We start from the raw sequence: 24580 nt of genomic DNA, 5'->3' as shown, positions 1-24580 counted from the left end.
TATATATAGTGGTACCTGTTGGGCTTTGGATCCGTATACGTAAGGTTTCGGCATGAACCACATAAATGTTGTGTTCTCTCTCTATTCTCCATTCAATGTTTGTGCATGTATGCTCTAACATGGTATCAGAGCGATAGACTCCTTAGCTCAAATCTGAGCTTGACGAAAAATTTCAGTACCCTCTGACTGGCTCTACCGTTGGCTCAGATTAGTGCCCACCGTATTTTCTCTCTCTAGACGAAACCCGATCCTCAAACCCTCCATCTAGCTCTAGCTCATCTCTTCGAGTCAAGGTGGTTTCAGAACACCTTCAGTCTACCGCCATAAATCATCATGTTGGTGTACCAAGATCTGCTCACTGGAGATGAGCTTCTGTCTGATTCCTTTCCATCCAAGGAACTGGAGAATGGGATGTTATGGGAACTTGACGGAAGTGGGTTGTTCAAAGGTTTCAAAGAGCGATTGATGTTGACACATTTAGGTTTCAGGAGCAACCCCTTTTGACAAGAAAATGTTTGTAGTTACATTAATAAAAACAAGCTTTTTAAGAAGAATATTGAGGGGGCAACCAAATATTTACTCAAAAAATTGAAGTGGAAGCATACATGCATAGACATTGAATGGAGAGGAGAATGGAGAGAGAAGAAGAGACATTGAATAGAGAATAGAGAGAGAAGAAGAAAAAACACAACATTTATGTGGTTCAAGCCGAAACCTTACGTCCATTGATCCAAAACCCAATGGGCTTACGTCTATTGATTCAAAACCCAATGGGCTCTTCACTATTTTGGATATTTTATATGGCTGTTTACATCAATAAGTACGTCTATATATAGAAGATAATCAATAATTACAAGAGATAAATATAATATAATTCTTGGAGATAGAGGTAAATAGTAGAAGGCCTTATCACAAAACTAACTTGATAACCAAGTAACTTTGACTTGTCTCTTGGTATCTTTTAGATACATAATCTTATCAAAAAGATATATACTCATATATATCAATATGAACCTGAGATATCCACATCCTAACACTTCTCCTCGAACTCAAGATGCTTTGACACAACGCAGCTAGAGTTTGAACAATACGAATGCTGGAGTTTGAACAATACAAAGTTGCTAAAAACGAGTGGTGATTTTCAAATTGTTCAGATTGCTTGAACAACAAGCACAAAAAAGTGACAGACCTCAAGAATCGAAACAGACGGCCTCAGGAACGTCTAATATCGAGTAACGAAAAACTTAGGAATCGAAACAAACTGCCTCAGGAACATCTGGGATCGAGTAATGAAAAAATCGATCAATAGACATGATCAAATAACGAAAAGAAATTCGATCATCTCACAGGATAGAGCAACGAAAAACTCCATCATCCAACATGATTGAGTAACGAAAAACTCAATCATTAAACATGAGCATAGATAGGATCGAGTAAACTCGATCATCACACAGGATGGAGTAACGAAAAATTCAATCATCCAATAAGATTGAGTAACGAGAACCAGGATCGAAAGATATGATCATCAAATATGAGGTACTTGAAAGAGCTAACAAAAATCAAAAGAAAATCTAAAACCTTTGAAATGTGAAGAATGCAAATAAACCTTTGAAATGTGAAGAATGCAAATCCTACAAACTTGTAGGCTCTCTAATTTATTTTCTCTTCGAAACTCTTTACTTCTCCCTTCTTTCTCTCTCTTCTTTTTCTCCCTCTTGTCCCTATCTCTGTTAGAGAGAAACCCCAAGATCAATGGTGCACGAAATTAATCTCTCTACCAAAACCATCTCCAATATTATTTCAAAGACTCCAGAGCCACTAACTTCTCTCGAGTCCATTGCAAAATTGATCAATATACAAAACCCACTTTCAAATTCTGCCAAAAAGCTCACCTTTTACCCCCAAAAGCTGATAACGACCCAATTCCATATCTATCCCCAAATAAATCAATCTCTATTAAAATCCTTTTACCCCAAAAGCCAATAACGAGATAACCCAACTCCAAATCTATACCCAAATAAATCAATCTCTATTAAAATATGAATCTTAAATTTGAGTTACATCCCATCAATAACAAAACCAAAAAGCATCGGTGGCAAAAACCAATCTCTATTACCCGAAAGTAAATCTCTCTACTAAATCTCTCTCCCATCAATTAAAAAAAAACACAATCTTCATAGCATCAAAATAATATCTCAATCAATAATAAAACCCAAAAGCATCAAAAGCAAAAACCTTTCTCCAACTCTATTGATAGAAAGTAAATCTCTCTGTTAAATTTCTCTCTCCCACCAATTAAAATAAAAACACAATCTTCACAGCATCAAAATAATATCTCAAATTAACAGCATCAAAATAATATCTCAAACTAATAAAATGTGCAAACTCAAACTTTCGATGATCCAACTCAATTGAACTCGATCTTTCTTTCTTTTTGACAAGCATAACGTCAGCAATTTTCTTTCTTTTGGCAAGAATAAAGCCTTATTATAAATATCAAATCCATAAATATCACTTCTCCAAAAGTCCAAATGAAAAACGGTTAAAAAACCAAACTGCTACACCTCCAAAACACCTGAAAATATAAATTATGCAAATACCATTCTAGAATGATCTCCCCAACGAAAAATTGAAGGTTATTCGGTATATTTAGTTGTCCCCTCAATATTCTTTAGTTTTCCGAGTAAATATTTGGTTGCCCCTCAATATTCTTCTTGAAAAGCTCTTGTTGCTCCACGTCCAACTTGGGTGCGAGCAATTGCATTTCGTTAACAATAACTGCGGGTGAGGCCTTGAAAAGCTCTTGTTGCTCTATGTCCAACTTGGGTATGAGCAATTGCATTTCGTTAACAATAACTGCGGGTGTGGCAAGCTTAGCATGACACATCCATAATCTCAACTAACACATTTTTCAAGAGAAAAACTCTGTGGGTGTGGCAAGCTTGACATGGTACATCTAGAAACTCAACTAACACATTTTTCAAGAGAAAAATAAACACAAATCACAATCAGGTTTGATACAATGTGTCATCCAGTGAAAACATAAACATATATTAAGTTTTTTTAGGTTATCTTAGTGGCTAATAGATAGAGGTAAGTCATAAAGAGAAGTAAGAGTACTAACTACAAAATGACCAAAACAAAAAAAGAGTGATGTGATAACAGTCGCCATTGGCAACACTAGCTTTGCAGATGTTTTAAATGCACGTGTATTACATGCATTAAGCATAAAAAGACGATATGGAGTTAATTCCAATTTATAAGCAAAGAATAGTGAATAAATATAAATAGAGTAAAATAATCAATGAACTAGATGAGATATCTAAAAAAAATGTCCTCTCACTGAAGTAAAAAATTGTGTATGAACATGGTTTCAACTCCCTTATTACAAAATGGGTTTTTAGCAAATATTACGTAAATAGCTTAACCTTGTAGATTTATTTTAGACTTGTTTTCTAATTCGACATTTCTAATACTGGACAGGTGGGAAATCCTACAACCATCTTTATTAGTAAGGGCCTATCTGGTATTTGAAACATTGAAAAAAACTGTGGTTGAAAAAAACTGTGGTTGGCATTTCAGATGTCGGATAACTCAATTTTTAAGTTGTCTAGTATTAAAAATACCATATTTATTATAAATAATTATTATTCAAATTCTTAGCATTCAATTAGTATAACAGAATTTATGTAATATAATTAGTTTTATTTATTTTTATTTTATTTATTATTATTTGTATTTGAATTATTTTATTTTTCAATATTGAAAAATAAAATACATTCAAATACAAATAACAATAAATAAAATAAGAAATAATTAAAACTAATTACATTATGCTTTATTAATTCCATTTTTTCTATTGCCAAACTACTTAGGAAGTTGAGCTAATGTGCTTGTTTGGTGTGGATAGTACTTGATAGGTCTTTATTAATAGAGTTGGTAGAGCACTTCCGGTATTTTCCAACTGTCCAATATTGGAAATATGGGTAATTCTTTTAAAATAGGTCGTGGATGGGGTGGTCTTAACGTAATTTATGCAAAAAGTAACATAGGCTATAATAAAGGCATTAAAACCATGTCTGAATGTAATTTTTTAAAAAAAATTATTAAAATATAAAATTTCAAAGCTATAGAATATAACTACATAAAATAATTTTTGAATAAATAAATAAATGATATGTTTAAATATAAATATCAACTAACTCTAAATTCACTTGGGTACTAGGGAAAAAAATAGAATGACATTTCATGATAAATAATACAATAAAATCAAAAACGAAAATAGCACAAAAAAATAAACATAAAAAATTATACAAGATAAAAAAACATATGTTACTAATAAAAATATATTTAAAACTAATATACCTCTTTAGTCTCCTCCAATACCCTAACCTATTTTGTCGTCCAATGTAATTACTAAGCTTTCTACTTTGCTAAACAAACTTTTGTCCAACTTTTCTCTGATTTTTTAATTCAGCGTCGAGAATTAGCTGAAATTTATGTATAGAGAGATTCTTAAAAGGCTTTTATAACACAAAACAAATAAATACAAAAGAAAAACTTACCACAACAAAAGTATATTATTCTAAAGTATTGTCATATTAAAGGCATGTGACTTCAAATCATGAGTCAAAGGCATGCAAAAGATTTGGCAAGTTTATATGCCCTATTCTTTATATATTTAAACTATATATATTATTAGTGGGATTTGCTATTTACAACATATTTTGTTCAAGCAAAAAAATGTAGGTGCAAAGAATAAAAATAATGATCAAAACTAGTGATCTCCACATTATTTCTAAGGTGGACGAACCACCCCATTGATCCAGGTTTTGAAACAATGGCTAGCACTATTCATGTAACCATAAAATTCATGATTTATTGCTATTCATGTAAGCATGTGCCACCTGCAACTATATTATAAAAAGATACAAAGTATTCAACTCTTGTACTATATTACTACAGTTTACACTATTATAGATAATTATAAAAAAAATGAAATCTATCTTTGAAAAGCTTGATAGTTTGTTGTTTGAAAAATGATTTGAGAAAAAAAAGGGGTGAAATAGACACTCAGAAAAAAGTTCAAGACTTTTATGTTTTGTAGCAAGCATCTCAAGAACTTATACTTGCAAAAGTGAGCCCAATGATATATGCCAAAAACTTGAAATGGAGAATTCAACATATAAGATTATAAATTTATCTTTAGCCATGAATACTTATTTTTGCATTTTCCGTTCTTTTTGGATTATTTTTAAAATACCCCCATCCCCCTAAAAATTGATGTTTTTTCAAAATCGATTGTTTTGCTAATTAATCATTAAGAAAAAACTTTAAATTTCTACAAAAGTACAATAGTATTTTTGAAGTTGGTGCTTTGAAACTTTATTTGTAGCATACTTTTATTCTTCTAGTAAGAATTTCAACTTTACCCCTTATGAAGAAAACATAAGTACCTCTTGTCTTTTAATGATATTTGCACACACACGTTTATTTGATCAATAAAATACTATAAAAAATAAATTTTAACAAAATAAACCACATACTTAAGTAAATTCATCATTCGCAACTCATTCTAATTTTAACTTTGTATTATTTGAATAATTGATTTTCAATATTTGTGAATTGTAGACTATCCTTTATTTAAATTATTACACTACCATATTCATCTACCATATACATTTTATATTGTATCTATTTAAACAACTACTAGATTCATCCATAATCATATTAACTTTTGTAGTCTTTGAACTTGATTTTGAATATTTGTGAATTATAGATTATATTTTATTTAAACTACTCCTACTAATATATTCATTTACAATATACATTATGTCTATTTAAACAACTACCAGATTCATCTATAATATACTATATTGCCAGAACTTGATACTTCAATCTGTTGAAGCTGGTATGGTTTTCGTAAAACTTTCTCAAGTTAGTAATTTTTTTTGTCGACTACCCTTTCTATCTGACCGTTGTCTTCCTATAAAAACTTTTGCAGATCCTTTTGGTTATGGTCACATTTGACGTTGTCTTTCTTGGCAATGGGCTGGGCCAACCTTGGCCCTAGCATGGCTCTAGTTCCCATAGGGTTGGCCCAAGCCCACATGGCTATGATGGGTCCAAAGAGCCCTACACCTAATCCCGGTTCTAGCCCAATCAACAAGGATGGGCCGAATAAAATCAAAAGAAAAATAGGAGAAAAAAAAGAAAAAGGATCGGGCCAATCTTGGCCCAGGCCGGGCCTAGCCCTACCCTCAAGCTGTGGTTGATCGGCACTCATGTCACACTTTGTGGCCCAAGCCCTAGTTTTTTAGGGTTGGGCTAATTGGGAAAAATAAACTATAAATATAAAATAATAAATTGCATAATCAATAAAACAATTGAACTCACTGAAATTATTTTTTGACACTAGTTTGGAAAAGGTTGAGGTATATACTAATTTGGCCAGTAACAATGTTGATTGATACAACAAATCTTTCACCGTTGTGGTCAGATTCGCTTCCTTTCAGCTAAAGAGGCCGAAGTCTTCGGATTTTGGACCTAGACCTAAGCGAAGCGAAACCCGGTAAAATCACTTTGGTAAGCTTCGGTAAAGGAAAGACCTGGTCATGACCCGACATATATAATTGAAGTTCTAGTATGTGAACTAAGATTTCCCGAACTTCCAAAAAGAACCAAGAAGATAGCTGAACAAAGTGCAACATTTACGATAGTAGTTCATTTTGAAGATGGGATTGAGAAAAAATGAAAATGAAAGCAAAGCTGGGAAAATGACAATCGAGAAACAAAGGGACGAAACAAAGAGGTCCATGGAAGAGCCCATGAGGGAGGTCTTAAAGGAAGAAATTGAAGATTTATCTATGGGACTTGAAGAATATGAAAATCTAGTAGCTGAACTAAGGTTTCCTGAAGCTGAACAAAGTGCAGCATTTATGGCGGTAGTTCATTCCGAAGATGAGATTGAGAAAAAGGAAAATGAAAGCAGTGCTTGAAAATTGATGGTCGATAAATAAAGCGACAAAATAGAGAGTTCCGTGGAAGAGTCCATGAGGGAGCTCTTGAAGGAAGAAATAAGGCAGACTTGAAGAAAGGAATTTTCAAATTTAGAGGGACATTAGAAATGTAATTAAAAATAGAAAATTGTTTCATGCGAGCTGGATCGCATTTATACAATATGTTGTGTATAAAGCATCTATCTTAGAGATGGATGCAATTAGGTTTCCATAAAAAAAATTTGAAACTAACGATCCAAATCTTTTTTTAATAGAATTGTTATTTTTAATTTTTAAATTTTATTTATTTTTTTATATTCATGATCTCCATGTTAGAGATAACATGTCGTTAAAAATTAAGTTAAAAAATCCATCTCAAAAATAGATTTTTAAAAGGTGACTCATTTCTACATGGACGCGTAAAAACCATGTCCTTAGAACATTACTAAAAGGTATTTTTGTCTTATCTCTCTAGGGCATTGTAGAGAATTATAGAATGTTCTAGAATTGGAAGAAACAAATAGTCATTTTTGGAACTAGGAAAATTAGTTATCTTCCAATTAATGCACAAATGACAAGTTGCGGTGAAATCCTATGTACGAAGAGTTATTTTAATTTTATAGTTAATGGCCTTTTTTCTATATAGAGACAGGCTCGAAACAATCAAATTTGAGCCTACCTCAAAAATTTCACTAAAAGAGGCTGTTTTGATATCTAAATATTCTCAAATTGATCATATCGACATCAAGATGCATAGACGTGAAAAAAAAAATAGATTTCAAGTTTTGGAAATAGGCTACTTTGTAATGCATTTTTGGACCGTTAATTTTCAAGATTTCAAATTTTCATAGATCTATCGATCTACACTATTTTTGAAGCTTTAAACTTTATAAATAAATAAAAATATATATTTTAAAGCTATCACAAAGATTTCAAGTATTGAACCACATCTCTTGACAATGTTTGAAGGTAAGCTCTAATTTCATTGTTTAGAGCCTAGGCTCTATACAGACAGCACCCGAATAAAAGAGTAGTGTGAAAATGAGAGAGAGAGAAAAAGAGAGAAGTTTTTAGGTCTAGCATCTCTGTTATGGTTGTCCAACTAATTTGTGTCGATCAATGTATGTATCTATTTGAAGATGGAAAACGTTTATATAAGGTTGCAACCTTAAAATGTAGAATCACTGAGGCACCTCAAAACTCTATCAAAAAAAGTTGTTTTAATGTTAAAAAACTCTCTAATTGACCATCTCGACATCAAGATATATGAATATGATAAAAAAGAAGAAGAGAGATTTTAATTCCCAAAAATAGTGCATCTTGCAACACATTATCTAGCCCATATATTTTCAAGATTTTCATATATTCATAGATCTACTTGATTTTAATCATTTTTGGAGTTTAAAATTTGGGAAAATTTTGTATAGAACCTTAATTCATCGTATTATTTCATGGTAGACCCTCTTATTTTTCTTTCAAACAGTATAAGAAAACCGGTAAAGATTTCACCATACCCCATCATCTCTTATCTCCATCTTTTATTGATTTTTTACCATAAAAATTAGCCTAACAATTTTTTTTATATCATTTCAACCCAAAAACTTTTAGACCCTCCTTCCTTTTTTTTGTCAAGCAACAAAAGAAAACCCGTAAAGATTTCACCATGCCCCATCATCTCTTATCTCTCTCTTTTATTGACTTTTGACTATAAAAATTAGCCCCAATAAATCTTTTTATACCGTTTTAACCCAAATTTTTTTTTTTATCGGTAGAAAGAGAAAAAGATGGTTAAAAAAGGTTTTGGGACGAAATGGTATAAAAAGATTTGTTGGGGCTAATTTTTATGGTCAAAAGTCAATAAAAGAGAAAGATAAGAGATGACGGGGTACGGTGAAATATTTACGGATTTCCTTATGGTGCTTGAAAGAAAAACGGAAAGAGAATCTACCATGAAGTAATATAAGAAATTAGGATTCTATACGAAATTTTCTCTTAAAATTTTATAATTAGATATAAAAATAGGTTTTTAGATATTCCAAAGATTTTTTTACACCAAAAATAAAATTTAGAGGTACGCCTTAATTAGATTGTTCAAGGTTGCAACCTTATAGAAATCACACCCTTTGGAGGTACGCCTTAATTAGATCGTCCAAGGTTGCAACCTTATAGAAATCGCACCCTTTGGAGGTACGCCTTAATTAGATCGTTCAAGGTTGCAACCTTATAGAAATCGCACCCTGTCAAGATATGTAGCTTTTTTAATAACTTTCTCATTATGCTGTCGAATCTTATTTTTCAATGAAAAGTCTCCTTATGAAAGTGACATACCTCTCATCCTTATTTTCCTTCTTAATATTTGAAAAACTCCATACGTTATGCTTCCTAAATTGTGAAATATAATGTTTTAAACAAACTTCAGATTTCCAAATGGTATTCTCTTGCCAAACATCATGTTTTAAACAGACTTCAAATTTCCAAATGATATGAAAGGAAAATATTTTTTTCCAACATATCCGATGTTGAATTACATTTTTAGAAAGAGAAAGAGGCCCTAAATTTCAGCTAGAGAGAAAATAACCTGATTAGGGACAGAAGGGCATAATGCAGGCTGAAGATAGAGCCAGGGTGTCCATGCGTGAGAGATAGAGGACCTACTAGAGAGAGAGTAACCAAACAGCTACAATATAAAAAACCAAACCAACAAAAGCAAAACTATCATGATTGAGAGATTAAACAAGAAAAATTCTCATAATTTTTAAAATTATGAAATAATTGAAAGAAACTTGACCAATTTTGTTTTATGTTTCTGTTTTTTTTATGGGGGGTGCTTGATTTTGAAGTTACGAAACAATGAAAAGAAATACGATCAATTTCAATTTGAGAGAGAGAAAAAGGGTGGCCTGATGTTGAATTATAGTTTGAGAAAGAGGGCCTTTGATTTTGAATTTTAGCTAGAGAAAGAGAGCAGTTGGTCACTAACCTGATTATGCAGAGAAGGGACCTTGTGCAGGCTGAAGATGAGCTGGGGTGCATGTGCATATGAGATTTAGAGACTTGGGAGTTTAAAAACTTTTTAACGAATAATGAGAGAGGCTGGGGAGTTTAAAAGTGTTTTATAGGTTTCACTTACGATTATTTCGAGAGGGCCGGGGGTTGGGTTATTTAAGACAAAGGGATGCCGGAAAACGAAGAATTTCGGCCTCCTCCTTATCAAAGAGGGTAATTTGGTTACTAACTAAAATGCATTATTACGGTGGGAAGTTGGAAGCAATCCAAATACTACACAGTATACTTTGTAGTGTTAACCACCATCTATTCCTAGTGATGGACATCGAGGATGAACTAGTTCATGTTAGATGTGTTTGATTAATCAGGTGAGCCAACTCAGACTCGTCTGAATATCTCTGAGTTAGGTGGTCTAACTTGGGGATGTTAAAAAATTTCAAAAAAATTATAAAAAAAAGTTAAAATACCCCTGTCAAAAAAGACAAGTGCTGGTAGCCAAACATGGCCTCAATCGCTGGTTGATGTTCATAAATGGGGGACTTAATATTGTCTGTCTATCTCATCTTTAGAAAGGGATTATGTCTTGTAGAGCTTTTGTAGTAAGCAATGTTTGCTGGCTGGTTGGCAAGAATGACAAAGTTCTTTTTTGGCATCAAAAGTGGGTCGGTGATAGACCTTAAAATTCTGCGACCCAAAGGTTTTTGACAAAAGTTATAGAGCCCATGGTAAGGGTACAAGAGGTTTGTCAACAAAGTGGCTAGGGGTTATCTTGGGATATCCGATGTTTCTAGGATCTCCTCGGTTTATTTTGATGACCGAAGAGTACTTCAAATTATTTTTTTAACAAATTACTTTTCTTTACCTTATTTAATTATTATTTTTACCAAAAAAAGTAGCTTTATTTATTTTAAAAAAGAATAATATTTCAGTTTATTTTAATTTCCAAAATTTTCCTCAGTTTGTTATTTGACCATCAAATTATTTTACCTTACCCCATTTTATTTTTTATTACCGTTAGGAACCTCAATTTGGTTTTAACCAAAAATACATCCAAATATCTTATTTTTAACTAATTTTAAAATTTATTACCGAAAATACCTCAACCGATTTGTTTGCAAAACAAAAAACCCTAGTTTATTTTAATTACCAAAAATTTAATGAATTTATTTTTTTACGAAGAAAATAACTCGTTATATTTTTCTTTATTTGATACTATTTTTTATTTACCAAAATTACCCCAATTTCTTTATTTGATGGGGTGTTCTTGCAATATGGAGCACTGTTGAGGAGTTGGAATCTCAATATTTTTCAAAGAATGCCGATAATGAGGCGATATGGGAGGCTGTAGATGATGGGTGGTTTTTGGTTAAATTAGCTTAGTGGATTATTTTTTTCATGAAACTGAGATGGGAGCAACCAAATTTTGCAAAAGATTTGGAAGTGGTGTATCCCACATAAGGTGCATGCGTTTTTTTGGACATTGTTTTAAGGTAAAACTTTAACTTAAAGAAGGCAAGATAGTGGTGAATGCTTGTCTATCATACATTGTTTTAAGGTAAAACTTTAACTTAAAGAAGGCAAGATAGTGGTGAATGCTTGTCTATCATACAAAAATGTGATCACTTGTTCTCACAATGGCCATTCGCTTACAATTTATGGATGTGTGTTTTGCTAAAGATTGGTTGCTTCATGGCTCTACGGAGGAGGAACTTTAATATTTTGGAGTAGATGGATGTCTGTGGTCTACCAAAAGTATGAATATTAATATAGAAAGCTTTCAGAGCTTTAGAATTATGGGAGATCTGGTCGGAAAGATATAAAAGGACTTTTGATGGACGAAGCCTTAGTATGGTACCCCTAAAGGTCAAGATTGTTCACAATTTATGGAATTGGATGTCTTTTATGAAGGAGGGTGCTAGAGTTTCAACTATTGTTGTTATTGGGGCCATTGTGGGAATGTAACATCAAATGAAGCAGAGATTTCAGCTCTCTTACAAGGGTTGAAGTTTTTGCTTTTTTTTTAATTTTTATTTATTTATTTTTTTTGTTTTTTTTTTTTTTTTTTATAATATTAACCACGAATTTCGTTGCCTCAAAGATAAGTACACTAGGAGATTACAGGAGAGTTGAGATCACCAACGATTGTTGGTGAACTCCCCCTTTGGCAAGCGTATCAGCCTTAGAGTTTCCTTCTCTATAACAGTGCAACAATTCAAACGAATAAATAAGTAAGAGAGAATTAATTTCATTAAAAAAACCTCGTTGTTGGCACGGTGGTTTCACCTCTCCTCTTGCTCATGAAATAACATCTGAAGAGTCTCCTTCATTTATCTTATGGTCATCCATATCGATGAGCAATTTAAGGCCCTTGAATAAACCTCTTGATTCAGCCTCATTTATTGTTGTAATACCACATGGACATGAAAAAATCTTTAAAACTAGTCCATTATGATCTCGGATTAAACCACTAAAGCCAGTTAGCCCTGGGTTACTCAAAGAACTATCATTGAAATTGAGTTTAAGACATTCCAAAGGAGGTGGTCTCCAGTTTGCACGAATCATGTTGAAATACTTTTAAATATTTGCCACTTCCAAGGGATTTTGGATAACCTAACTTTTGGGAACACTGCTACAATCTTTGAGCACCGAGAACCAGTCCACCGCCATAGCAAGAATAATTGATTTCAGATTATCCATATCCATGCACACTCCTTCAAATGCTCTTCTATTACGCTCTCTCCAAATATTCCATTATATGTTAGTCAATATAGACTGCCATAGAATATAACCAATCTTTGGAATTCCTGGATGCATCCATTGTTGAAGAAGGACATTCATTGACTGAGGAATGTGGATACAAAGCTGAATCAAACCTATAATCCCAATTCCAAAGATTTTGGAAAAATCGGTCGTGTAGCAAAAGATGATCCACAGTTTCATCATTTTGAAAGCACAACAAGCATGCATTTGTTAAAGCAAACCCTCTTTTTCGAAAATTGTCTATGGTAGGAATCTTCTTTTGGCACGCAATCCACAAAAACAATTGAACTTTCAGAGGGATATGAGACTTCAAATTTTGCGAAGATCGAGGTCCGCACTTACTTATCATCATAAAACGAGGCAGTAAACTGACTTCATCAAAAAATCACCATGAGAATTTAGATCCCATTTAAGAGTATCTTCTTTGTTTAGTGCACAGAAGAAGGTCTGTAAAAGCTCCAAGAGATTTTGGAATTTAGCAGTAAAAGAGTCAGACAGCCTCCTATACTTGCACACAATGAGCCAAGAATTATTAGAAGCATCATCCCCTCTTACTTCATTCACTGAGGCCAATGGGTTTAACACTATAGAAAAAACCTCAAGGAACAAACATCAAAGGGGTAGTCTACCAACCACTTATCAAACCAGAAAAGGGTTTGATCTCCTTTGCCTACCAATTTATAACAGTGGGGGAGATATAAAGGCTTGTGAAAGTCAATTCCTTTCCATATACTAGACATGGATGCTTTAGATCTTAGACTTCTTGAAGCATACATCTAATATGTATTTTTCTATGAGCATATCACACCATAAGGATTTCTGATGTGACTAAAAATGCTACCACCATTTTGTAAGTAGACTTGTATTCATTATCCTCAACCTCTTGATACCCAGTCCCCCATCCTTAATGGAAGCACAAACCTTATCCCACCTTAAAAGCTTCTTCTTTTTTCTCTCTCCCACTTCCCCCGAAAGAAAGACTCACATTATATCTCCTAACCATTTTGCCACTTCTTTTGGCATTCGAATGATAGACATAAAGTAAATTGGTAAATTAGATAAAGTTGATTTTATCAAAGCGGTTCTTTCCCCAAAAGATAATAATTTGGATTTCCATAAATCTATTTTCTTATCAAACCCTTTAACAATTAGATCCTAAATCGATCTTGAAGCATTTCTAGCAACCAGGGGAATTCTAAAATATTTACTAGGCTACTTACTGACCTCACATCCAATAATACCCAATTGTCTCAACTTGTTTTCCTCATAGCCAATTCCAATAAGAGCCGTTTTGCCCAAGTTAACATTCAATCCCATAGCTAACTCCATGCATTTTAGGAATACCCATAAAGACCTAAACTCCATGCATTTTAGGAATACCCATAAAGACCTAAACTCCCTCTCTTCAAGGTTGCAAAAAATAATGGTATTTTCAGCGTATTGAAGATGTGAAATCTTCAACCCATTGTTACCAATATTAATTCCATTAATTAAACCTTTATCCACTGACTTTTTGACATTTTCTCATCTTTTTTTAGAAAATTTCAAAAATACCTTTGGGTATAAATAGACTTTTTAAAATCCATTTTTTTCATTAATTTTCAAGTTCATTTGGATGCGCTTTATTTAATCATACTTTAAATATATATTTTATATTTTATTAAATTTATTTTTGTGTTATTATTCTGTTTAACACTTTTTTGATTGCTCGGGACTTGCCTGGCTAGGCCGGTTGGCTAGGCCGGTTAAACTGCTTCTAGACCCATATTCGATTAACTGATCTGGTTCGATTTTTCGTACACTGATCCACACCACCATGGGCTTTAAGGTTCTCTTGGAGACATATTTTGGGTATTTGTATTGAGTTGGAGATTTCATTTAAACATGGCTAATGATTTGGCAGAGGGGTTAGCTAAGAGAGGTATCCTTCAACTAACGCTTGTTATATATGATGTTGTGAACTTTATGATGTATTTTTTATGGAAAAACTTTATATAAGTGTGAGGCTCTAAATAACTAAATTAGGGCGCACTAAAAAATTTAACTAGAAAAGGTTTATTTTGATCCCCAAATATTCTCAAATTGATCATCTCGACCTCAAGATGTATGGATACGAGAAAAAAATGGATTTCAAGTTTTGGAAATAATGCATTTTGGACCATCAAATTTCAAAATTTTCAAGTTTTCGTAGATTTGCTTGATCTACACTATTTTTGAAGCTTTAAATTTTATTATTAAAGATGAAAATTACTTTTAAAATCAATCACAATCAAAATAGTTGTTTTTTAAAAAAAAAAAAAAAAAATCCCAAGAATCTTATAAGAAAATGGCATGATGCAAGAAATCTTTGGTCTATCAACTGGGAAATGGGGCTCTTATTTGAACGAGATATTCTCCAAAAAAGGGTATTGTTAATAATCCCATTGGTATCGAAACCATTTAAAAGATACCCAATAACTTATTAGGTATTGTACAAAGTATTTGAAATATAGGACAAAAGTACCATTCGGGTAATATTTCTAAAAGAGTTGCAAAGGGATCTATTGGTTCACCAATCATTAAAGGTTCTAGAACATCTAGACCCATGTTACATGCAATAGTACCTAAAATTACCACTGGAAAGATTTATAAAAAAGAATTAGGCCATGCGAGTTCTCTGTAATAATTATGTCCCATCCTTTTAACCAATTTAGCTCTCAATACAAGATCATTCATGCCAGGCTTCTTTGTTATTGAGATATTTTAAGGCTATCACAAAGATTTCTAGTATTGAAACCATATTTCTTGACACTAGTTGAAAGTACGTTTTACTTTGATTGTTTAGAGCCTCGGCCTTATCCAAACCTCACCCAATTTTTATTAGTGTTTATCAATAAAATCAAGTAACATTTGTCAAAAAAAAAATATTCATTCGCATATTTCAAAAATTGTTGGCAGGGGACATTGATGTAGACAAGGAAGAGGAATAAAATAGAAGCCAAAAGATATTCTTCTCACGCATGAGTGGAATCTCTATTTACTCCCTCAGGCAGAACCCCCCCTAGAATTAATTCTAGGACCTTAAATTTAGGGGACGTAACATCTTCAACCATATATTAACCTCAATAATAATAATAATAAATTCCTAATTGTGCCCTTTATGCACATGAAAGAAATAATGTCTTGAGATCGAATAAAGGCCATCTAAATTTCAGATGGTGAAATCTAAGTGTGAAAAAACTCAAATTTCAATTATTTTTTAAGAATAATCATCTAGTAATTGTTATATAGTTATCAAAATTTTAGATTGAAAAATCTTCCAAGTAGGTCTTCTGACCGAGGGTGTATAGGCAAATTATGCTTATGAGGGAGCATGGTATATGAGTTCAAAGTAGAAGGTTGGGCCAAGGGGAGAGCTGCCATCCACCATGAAGGGAAGTTTTTTTTGGGAGAGGGAAAGAGTGACTACACTTTCAAGTGGTGATCGCTTTAAGGCTGACATGGTAAGTGAGCAGGTCCCTAGGGTGTTCAAGAGAGTTTTTTATTTTTTGATTTTTGATAAGGTTGGATCAATGTTTATTGAGAGGTTAATTGAACATGGGCGATGTGCAAGGGCGTTGAGCTAATGATTATTAATGTTGGATTGGGCCGACATGCGTGGTTAGAAGTTTCTTGTTTTGGTCAGTCTTATGGAAACTGAAAATCGAGTGTACTTCGTAAATACTTGACCAATTTTAGCTTAATTAATGCTTGACCGATCTTAGTTTGAACAAAACTAGGCAACTGAAGATATTTCACATTTTTGTTCTTGTCATTTTTTTTTAAAATCTTGTTCAATCAATTCAACTGACGAGTGGATCAATTTTGATTGGACAATATCCTCAGTTGAACTGAACCAGTTTTGATTGGATTGGTTTTCATATTTGAACGTTTCCATAAGAGAATGCCATACATCAACTCCCTCAAGAAAATAGCCATTTGGGAGATTCTTTATTCCAAATTTTGGGATTTCAAAGAAAATAATTTAAAATTTGAGTTTTTGATTATCTAGATCTTTCCTTCAAAAAATTGGATTGTTCTTTTACAATAGTGGAATGTCATCTTTTTAGAAAAAAAAAGAAAATGGCTATTTAGGAGTTTTTTTTCTTTATTCAAAATTTTGGGATTTTTCTAATTTATCACTAGATGAATATTCAAATGGAAAGAATTTAGATTTTGAATTCTTGAATATCTAGGTCGTTATGAAAAAAACTTGGATGCTTTTTGTGCAATATTGGGATGCCATTTTTTTTCATGCACATAGAGAGTAGAGTTAATTCCGTTTTCATTGACGGTAGTCGGGTTCCGGAGATTGTACCTCCGAAATTTGGGATGTGCAAGGGAGTAGATGGACAGCATACTCCCAAAGGTTGGAGATGTTTTGGCTTTATATTTTGGAACACTTTAGCGTGAAACTACAAATTTACCTAAAACGCTATAATTTACCATATTATTACACAACGGTTATATGAAATTATTGCCCTTATTAAGAAAAAAAAAGAAAAAGGGCAAGCTTTCTATGCTTCCTCTACAACATAAAACTCATATTCTTCCCCTTATCCAACCGTCCATTTTGAATGGAGGGCTCATATTGTCCCAATCACAATATCCTATCTCTTCATTATTTTATTTTTAATTTTTTTTTTATGAACTTTTGACACCAAAATTTTTACATCCAATCCTCTATTAAACTCGCACTAGCAAAAAATATTAAACAAATATTTCCTAAAAAAAAAACCAAAATATCCTTGAATTTTTTAAGGGGTATTTTGATCATTATATTTTATCAAAAAATATTTTTAATATTTTTTATAGGTGTACCATAATGAGAAGATGGCATGTACCAAATTTCATATTCATAGAAAAATAAAATACTTTAAGACATCGGATCTAAAATCAAACGATGAGTGGTTCTTTTGATCAAAATTGGACGGTTGGATGGTAGGGGAAGCATAGATCTTCTGTGCTGTAGGGGAAGTATAGAAACATTTCCAAAGAAAAACAGATGAGTTTTCTATAATCTCAAAATCGATTTTTATATTTAATTCTAAAATTTTAAACTCCAAAAATTATTAAAATTAAATAGATCTATAAATATATGAAAATCTTGAAAATAGGTTGTGTGTTGCAAGATGCACTATTTTTAGGACTTAAAATATTATTTTTTATATAAATACATCCTGTTGTCGAGATGATCAATTAGAGGGCTTTTCTACATAAAAACAACTATTTCCGATGGATTTCTTAGATGCATTTGTAATTCTACATTTTAAGGTTGCAATCTTATATAAATTTTTACCTTATATGAGGCCTACCTTTTATAAAAAAAAATTAAATCATTACCTCAAATCGTCATTCATAAGGCACCTTTTAGCAACAAAATATTAAAGATGGGCCTAAAATCAATTTCGGATATCAACCAAGCTTTGGATCAGCCTAACTTGCCAGTAAGGGATGAAAGTGATGGATCTCTTCTTGGATATTGGAACGTGCTCGAGAAAAGCCCAATCATGATAGATAAAATGCTTGGGTGGTGATCAAAGTTAGAGTATTTTGAAAAAATAAAATAAAATGAAAAATGGTGCAAATGGGTATGAATGTAATATTTCTTTCTTATATTCTAGAGGTGTGGTTGCATTAACCGTTGCAGTACATCATTGCTCTTTTAGCAATTATGGTCCGATTTCGAGGGCGTTGCCGACTATCTCTGAATTCAATGAAAAGATCAGGGGCAAAATAGTCATGATTTATTGTCTATATAGACTGCTCCATAGCTCTAACGGTCGAACCATGGCCTCACAGCTGCTTCCCGCGACTCCAGGAACTCATTATCCACTTCCTCTTTCATCAAATCTCCATGGAGTTCGTTTAGCCAAGCTCTCTTTCTCTCATCCACTTTATTTCTCATCAAATCTCCATGGAATTTCCACTCCAAGACTCCAATTCATCCTCTCTAGTTTCAGAGCTTCAATGCCCGTAATTCGTCATAACCTGGAAGGAGAGAGGAATGGCATGAAGTTTGAGATTAGGTGCCAGAGAACTCAGGGAGAAGTTTCTGACATAGAAGATGTTTCTTCTAATGGGGAATCGAGTTGGGGGAAGGTTTCGGCTGTTCTATTTGACATGGATGGAGTCCTTTGCAACAGTGAGGAGCTTTCAAGGCAAGCAGCTGTGGATGTTTTTGCAGAGATGGGTGTGGAAGTCACGGTTAATGACTTTGTGCCATTCATGGGAACGGGTGAGACGCTTATCCATTTCCTAATTGAACACACAAGCTCTCCCCCCCCCCCCCTCTCTCTCTCTCTCTGCATCTTCATAGTTCTTTAAGAAATCGATTTGGGATATCTGTTTCCAAATTTTTGGCTGATTGGTGTAATTCCAAGTTGTATTGCTCTCTCTCTCTCCCTATTCTGGAATGTGGGCTTATGGCTTTTCCTTTTTTAATATAATGATATGATATTGAGCACTTCTGGTTTGAGATTCAGTCTTGTTCTCCATTGTCTTTGAATTTGGCAAAACATGCAGCTGAAACAAATCTAGGCTAGATTGGATGCTCTCTTTCTTATGCATCATTCTAAACCTCTCAATTCTCACCACCAGTTCTCTGAGTCACTCGCCTCCCTGAGTTGGATGCAGAGGGGGATCTAAAAAATTTCAAAAAATTTCAAAAAATTTCTGAAATTTTTTTTCAAAATGCTGGACTGTTTTATAATCTTTTTGTATATGATTTATATGTATTTGGCAAATATTTATGAGTTTTTTTGCAACAATCAGTATTTTTATATTTTCCTCTTTTTTGGATTTTTTAAAATGTCCCAAACTGTAAATCAGTTTTTTTAAATCCATTTTTCCTTAGATTTTTCAGCGTATTTTAACTTTTTAAAGTCCTTTTAGGTTTCAATTTACTTTTACTACATGTTTCTTACTTTTAAATTGTTTTGCTTTCTTCAATATCGCAAAAACTATAAAAAGAAGCGAAAGAAATATACTTTTCAATTTTTTTCTTTTCCTTTTTTTGTATTTTTGTTGTTTTAGGGCCAAAAGGCCCTGTGTGGACACTGAGGATTCGGCGGTGTAATTCCCTCGGCCAGGTGGCGAATCTTCTGGCCGAGGCGAGTATGGGCACACTGCTTCCAATCATAAGTTCAATCTCCAATCATTCATGGGGTCTTGACAATGGGCTATTATGTGATTTAGGTGGACCACAAGTGTTCTGACTAGTGGATACTCTCTATTCAGTTAAGTAGTTTATGTCATTGGATTCCAGCAAAATTCATGCCTCTTTTTTTATTTCACTCTTTCAGTGTTAACATAGGCCTTGGTGTTGAATGGAACTCTAGACGTCATGTTGTGTTACCCGCCACCCTGACGTGCTTGGAGCTTGCGCTTTCGATGTTATCTTTGGAACTTCTCTAGGACGTGGGATCTCGTTGTTTTGAAAGGATAAATAAGGCTTCAAAAACAAGACTAGAGCGTCTAAGTTACAACTTACAACTACATTCTATCAGATATGGCCATGAGATTCATAAATATCACCAAACCTATTGCCTCCTTATATATGAAATCACAAATTGTAATATGCGGGTCTTTTTATTTGGCTGGTTTGTCCTGGTTTACATGATATTGGTGCATCATGGTTCTGGCATACTTCTAGTCTTAACTTTTGAGACAAATTACATGATTTTTGTTGTCTGTACCTATAATAGGCGAAGCCAATTTTCTTGGTGGCGTGGCTTCTGTGAAAGGAATTGAAGGCTTTAATCCTGAGGCTGCAAAGAGGCGGTTCTTTGATATCTACCTTGACAAGGTAGTGCTTCTCAACACTTTGAACCTTTTTAATTCAGAAAATGATTATACGACAGTTATGTCTTGTATTGTATTATTTTATTTTAGATCATGGGTTTTATTGGAAAACTACGCATTTGTTATATTTCTGCAGTATGCAAAGCCAGATTCTGGAATTGGATTTCCAGGTGCATTGGAGCTTGTCATGCAGGTGAATGTGTAATTCGTTAAATCTTTCTCAGATTGGGCCCTTTTTTTTATTCTGTTTATGTGCCTAAGCATGGGACTTTCATTGCTGGCATGGTGTTCATTCCAATGATAAATATATATCAGTGTAAGAAGGAAGGTCTCAAAGTTGCTGTGGCATCAAGTGCGGACCGGATCAAGGTTGATGCAAATTTAGCCGCTGCGGGTTTGCCATCCTCAATGTAAGCTAATGCTGCTTTTTACTATACTCTAGGGCTTGGGCATCTTCATTCGGTGAGCCTGTCTTTGTTCAGTTTTTCCTTTTCTTTTTCTCTTTTTAACTTTTTGTTGCATGATATTCTTGACCTGACACTGGAGATTTCTCTTGATGGCCTAATAACAACTTTAGGCCTCTACTTGATGTTGACGTGTGCTAGTTCCAGAAATACTCGCTGTCATTGCTTGCATGTGCTATGCTAATTCAAGATAGATTTAGATTTGAATCAACATAAGTCCCACAATTTGAAATTGGAAGTACTTAAAAGTTCAAATTGAAGAAAACATGCCACCTCTTTGTTGCAATGCACAATTGGATATTCCATCTATATCTTGTTATGTTGCTGATTAAAATTTGAAAATGTGAACTACATATGGTGACATTCAAAAACCAAAAAGAAACATATATGGTAAAGAAATATAATAGGAACATGCCTTCTTGAATCCTAACTTAAATGACAAAAAATTGGATTTGTTCACATATATATTGACGGATACAATTCACATCTTCTTGACTCTTTAAGTGGCAAACATTTTGCTCACATGCAGGTCATCACACTGTAGACTGACATACAAGTCTTTTGACTCTCTCTAATAATAATTCAATTGTAGTTCTTCTAAGAGGTATAGGTCTACTCTTGGTCACCTGAACTGACATTCTTTGGATTCAATGGTTGCTAAATGAAAATTTTAGTCCCCCATTCCCTTACGTTTATATGTGTCTCTTTGCAGTGCTTCTACTGAGTCCTGTTCTGTGCCACTGAATGAACATAGTTAAATAGCACACTTCTGTTCCCGTTATGTTCATTGAGAACATATGAAGTTATATTGGTTTATAAGTTTTAAATTTGAGCGTGTATTCTGGTACCTCAGAAGTCAAGCCCCTCAAACACGTTCTGTGGTTACCTTCTATCTTGTGAATTCAATAGGTCCATTTTCTTAACTTCTGTTGACATGCAGGTGCAAGCTGTTTCATAAAAATCAAGTGCTACACACTAAAAAGGTCTGGCTATGTAAAATTTCACGGATAAATTCAATAATTCCTTTATTAATATATGGAATTTCTACTTTCAAGTGCCACAATACAATGTACAAATAGAAAACAAACCTACTACGATATGGGATCTTTGATTTTTACTGCCAAACAAAACTATGTTTATAATACTGAATGCAAACTTTCATTATGAATTTAAATACAATCAGGAATTCTAATCTAAGTAGACCTTAGTCCAAGTAGGAATCCTACTCCAAATAGGACTCATAGTTCAAATAGGATTTCTAAAACAAATATGAATCATCATCATCATCTGAGCCTTCCTAACTACTTGGGGTTGGCTAAAATGCTTTTGGGAATGGAGGGTGGGATGTTTTGTAACTTTGTTGAGGCATCTGCCCCCTTAACCACTGATTCCCCAACCCCATTGCCAACCCTATTCTCAATTAGGACTTCTAAAACAAATATGAATTAAAAACTTAAAAGAAAATAGATAAATGATATTGGGAAGACTTTCTGAACCTTTGCCTAGAGTTTCCTCCTTATGACCTAGCACATTCACACATGATTACCAAATCGATGACGCACTCTAGTCCTTTGGTCCTACTGAATCCTTAGAGTTGGGAAGCACCTCTGGAATACCCTCTAATAGATCTATGAGGCTAAGGGCATGGAACAAAACTGGGTTTCTTTCAGCCCTTAAAGTTTGGGTCATGCCACAAAGGCACTTACCCTGACCTCAAGACAAGAAATGGGCTGGGTGTTGTACCTGCGAACTTGGCTGGCTTGGGTGGTGCGAGCCACTCATTATGGCCCTCCCTTACTTGCCACGAGAGAGAGGAGAGAGTGAACTAAAGTCGGACATGGAGGAGAGAGAGAGAGGAGAGAGCTTTGGTCACAGGTGATGGGAGTGAGGGGAGGAGCCCTCTTTATGTAGGCCTCAATGGCCCTAGGATATTCCAATCTCAATTAGGTTTTAGTTTGAGCAAAAGATTTCCTGATCTGTGAGGTGGAAAAAACAAATAAGAAATATCACTCCCTTAATTCAACCATCATGTTTTAGAGTTAGGAACCTTATTCCCTGAGTCTTTCACCGATATTTTCTTCTAGTCAACTTAGGATAAGATTAGTCAAAACTCATCTTCTATTTTGACTAGAATTTCTTCTCTCTCAAAGACATTGTACAAATTTAAAGCCAAAAAGACATGGTCAATTTTCAAATTCAATTCTCTCTTGCAAAAAATTTACCACATAATGGGAGACCTTCCTGTAAACTATTCTCGCAAAAGCTTTTCCAAAGATTTTCCAAGATATCTTATAAACAAAGTCCATGAAATTTTATAAATAAGTGGTGCGTCCCACCTTTGTGGGGCGTGTGGCTCATGTGGACCACACGTCACAACCCATGTTGTCCCTCCACATGTGGGGGCTGGGTCCCTAGGCCCCACAAGGGTCCCACCTTGCCCCTACTAATTTCTAAAATATCATCTATGCCATGCCCGTTTTAAGGTTTTTGAACCATAAAAGTTTTTGAAAAGTATTTAAAAATATTTCTGAATAAATTTTTTATGGTACAACAATTGTTAGGAGGTGCAAGTTAATCAAGCGGAAGGCTACAAAAAGACAAATGGTTGGCCTAAAAGGACATGGTTGGAAGTGAGAAAAGATATGGGGACTTATATCCTCACTAAGGATATGACCCTTGATAGAGCTGAATCGTAGATCAAGATTTGTGTAGCTGGCCCCAAATAGTTGGGAAAATGGCTCTGATGATGATTATGATGATGGACATAAATGAATTTGAAACAAATATATTTGAAGTTCTTAAAAAATTCTAAAACACTTAGAAATATCTCTAGAAGTCGATTGGTGGGTCAAACGTTACTGCATGTGCTATGTTAATTCAAGATAGATTCAGATTTGAATCAACATAAGTCCTGCAATTTGAAATTGGAAGTACTTAAAAGTTCAAATTGAAGTAAACATGCCACCTCTTTGTTGCAATGCACAATTGGATATTCCATCTATATCTTGTTATGTAGCTGATTAAAATTTGAAAATGTGAACTACATATGGTGACATTCAAAAACCAAAAAGAAACATATATGGTAAAGAAATATAATAGGAACATGCCTTCTTGAATCCTAACGTAAATGACAAAAATTTGGAACATTTGTTCACATATATATTGACATGTACAATTCACATCTTCTTGACTCTTTAAGCGGCAAACATTTTGCTCACATGCAGGTCATCCCACTGTAGACTAACATACAAGTCTTCTGACTCTCTCTAATAATAACTCAATTGTAGTTCTTCTAAGAGGTATAGGTCGACTCTTGGTCACCTGAACTGACATTCTTTGGAATCAATGGTTGCTAAATGAAAATTTTAGTTCCCCATTCCCTTGCGTTTATATTTGTCTCTTTGCAGTGCTTCTACTGAATACTGTTCTGTGCCAATGAATGAATAGAGTTAAATAGCACACTACTGTTCCCGTTATATTCATTGAGAACCTATGAAGTGATATTGGTTTATGAATTTTAAATTTGAGCGT

General features: G+C 33.7%; 1 protein-coding gene and 1 long non-coding RNA gene across 10 annotated transcripts in view; one reads left to right on the top strand and one right to left on the bottom strand.

The window, feature by feature from the left end:
* Positions 1-2383: 2383 nt before the first annotated feature.
* LOC148783357 (uncharacterized) lies at positions 2384-10113 on the bottom strand. Its single transcript, XR_016050397.1, has 2 exons — positions 9979-10113; positions 2384-2856 (listed from the first exon to the last, which is right to left on the bottom strand). It is a non-coding gene; the product is annotated as an uncharacterized LOC148783357 (long non-coding RNA).
* Positions 10114-18546: 8433 nt separating this feature from the next.
* LOC18431436 (haloacid dehalogenase-like hydrolase family protein) overlaps positions 18547-24580 on the top strand; it is a 119526-nt gene continuing 113492 nt past the window's right edge. For 3 of the 9 annotated variants that reach the window (XR_016049648.1, XR_016049647.1, XR_016049646.1), the window contains exons 1-4: positions 18548-19020; positions 20489-20589; positions 20722-20778; positions 20901-20995. Coding sequence is in view for 2 of the 9 variants with exons in the window: in XM_020665419.2 (XP_020521078.1) it covers positions 18573-19020; positions 20489-20589; positions 20722-20778; positions 20901-20995 (701 nt within the window). In the remaining 7 variants the exon portion in view is untranslated. Of the gene's footprint in view, positions 19021-19979; positions 20590-20721; positions 20779-20900; positions 20996-24580 lie in introns of all 9 variants that reach the window. The other 6 variants (XM_088858619.1, XM_088858620.1, XM_088858618.1 and 3 more) reach the window with 5 other exon arrangements.

Source organism: Amborella trichopoda, chromosome 2 (genome assembly GCF_054954075.1).
Source record: "Amborella trichopoda isolate Santa Cruz 75 chromosome 2, AtrichopodaSantaCruz75HAP2 v2.0, whole genome shotgun sequence".
Classification (NCBI taxonomy): domain Eukaryota; kingdom Viridiplantae; phylum Streptophyta; class Magnoliopsida; order Amborellales; family Amborellaceae; genus Amborella; species Amborella trichopoda.
This window is presented reverse-complemented; position numbering and strand designations above follow the sequence as displayed.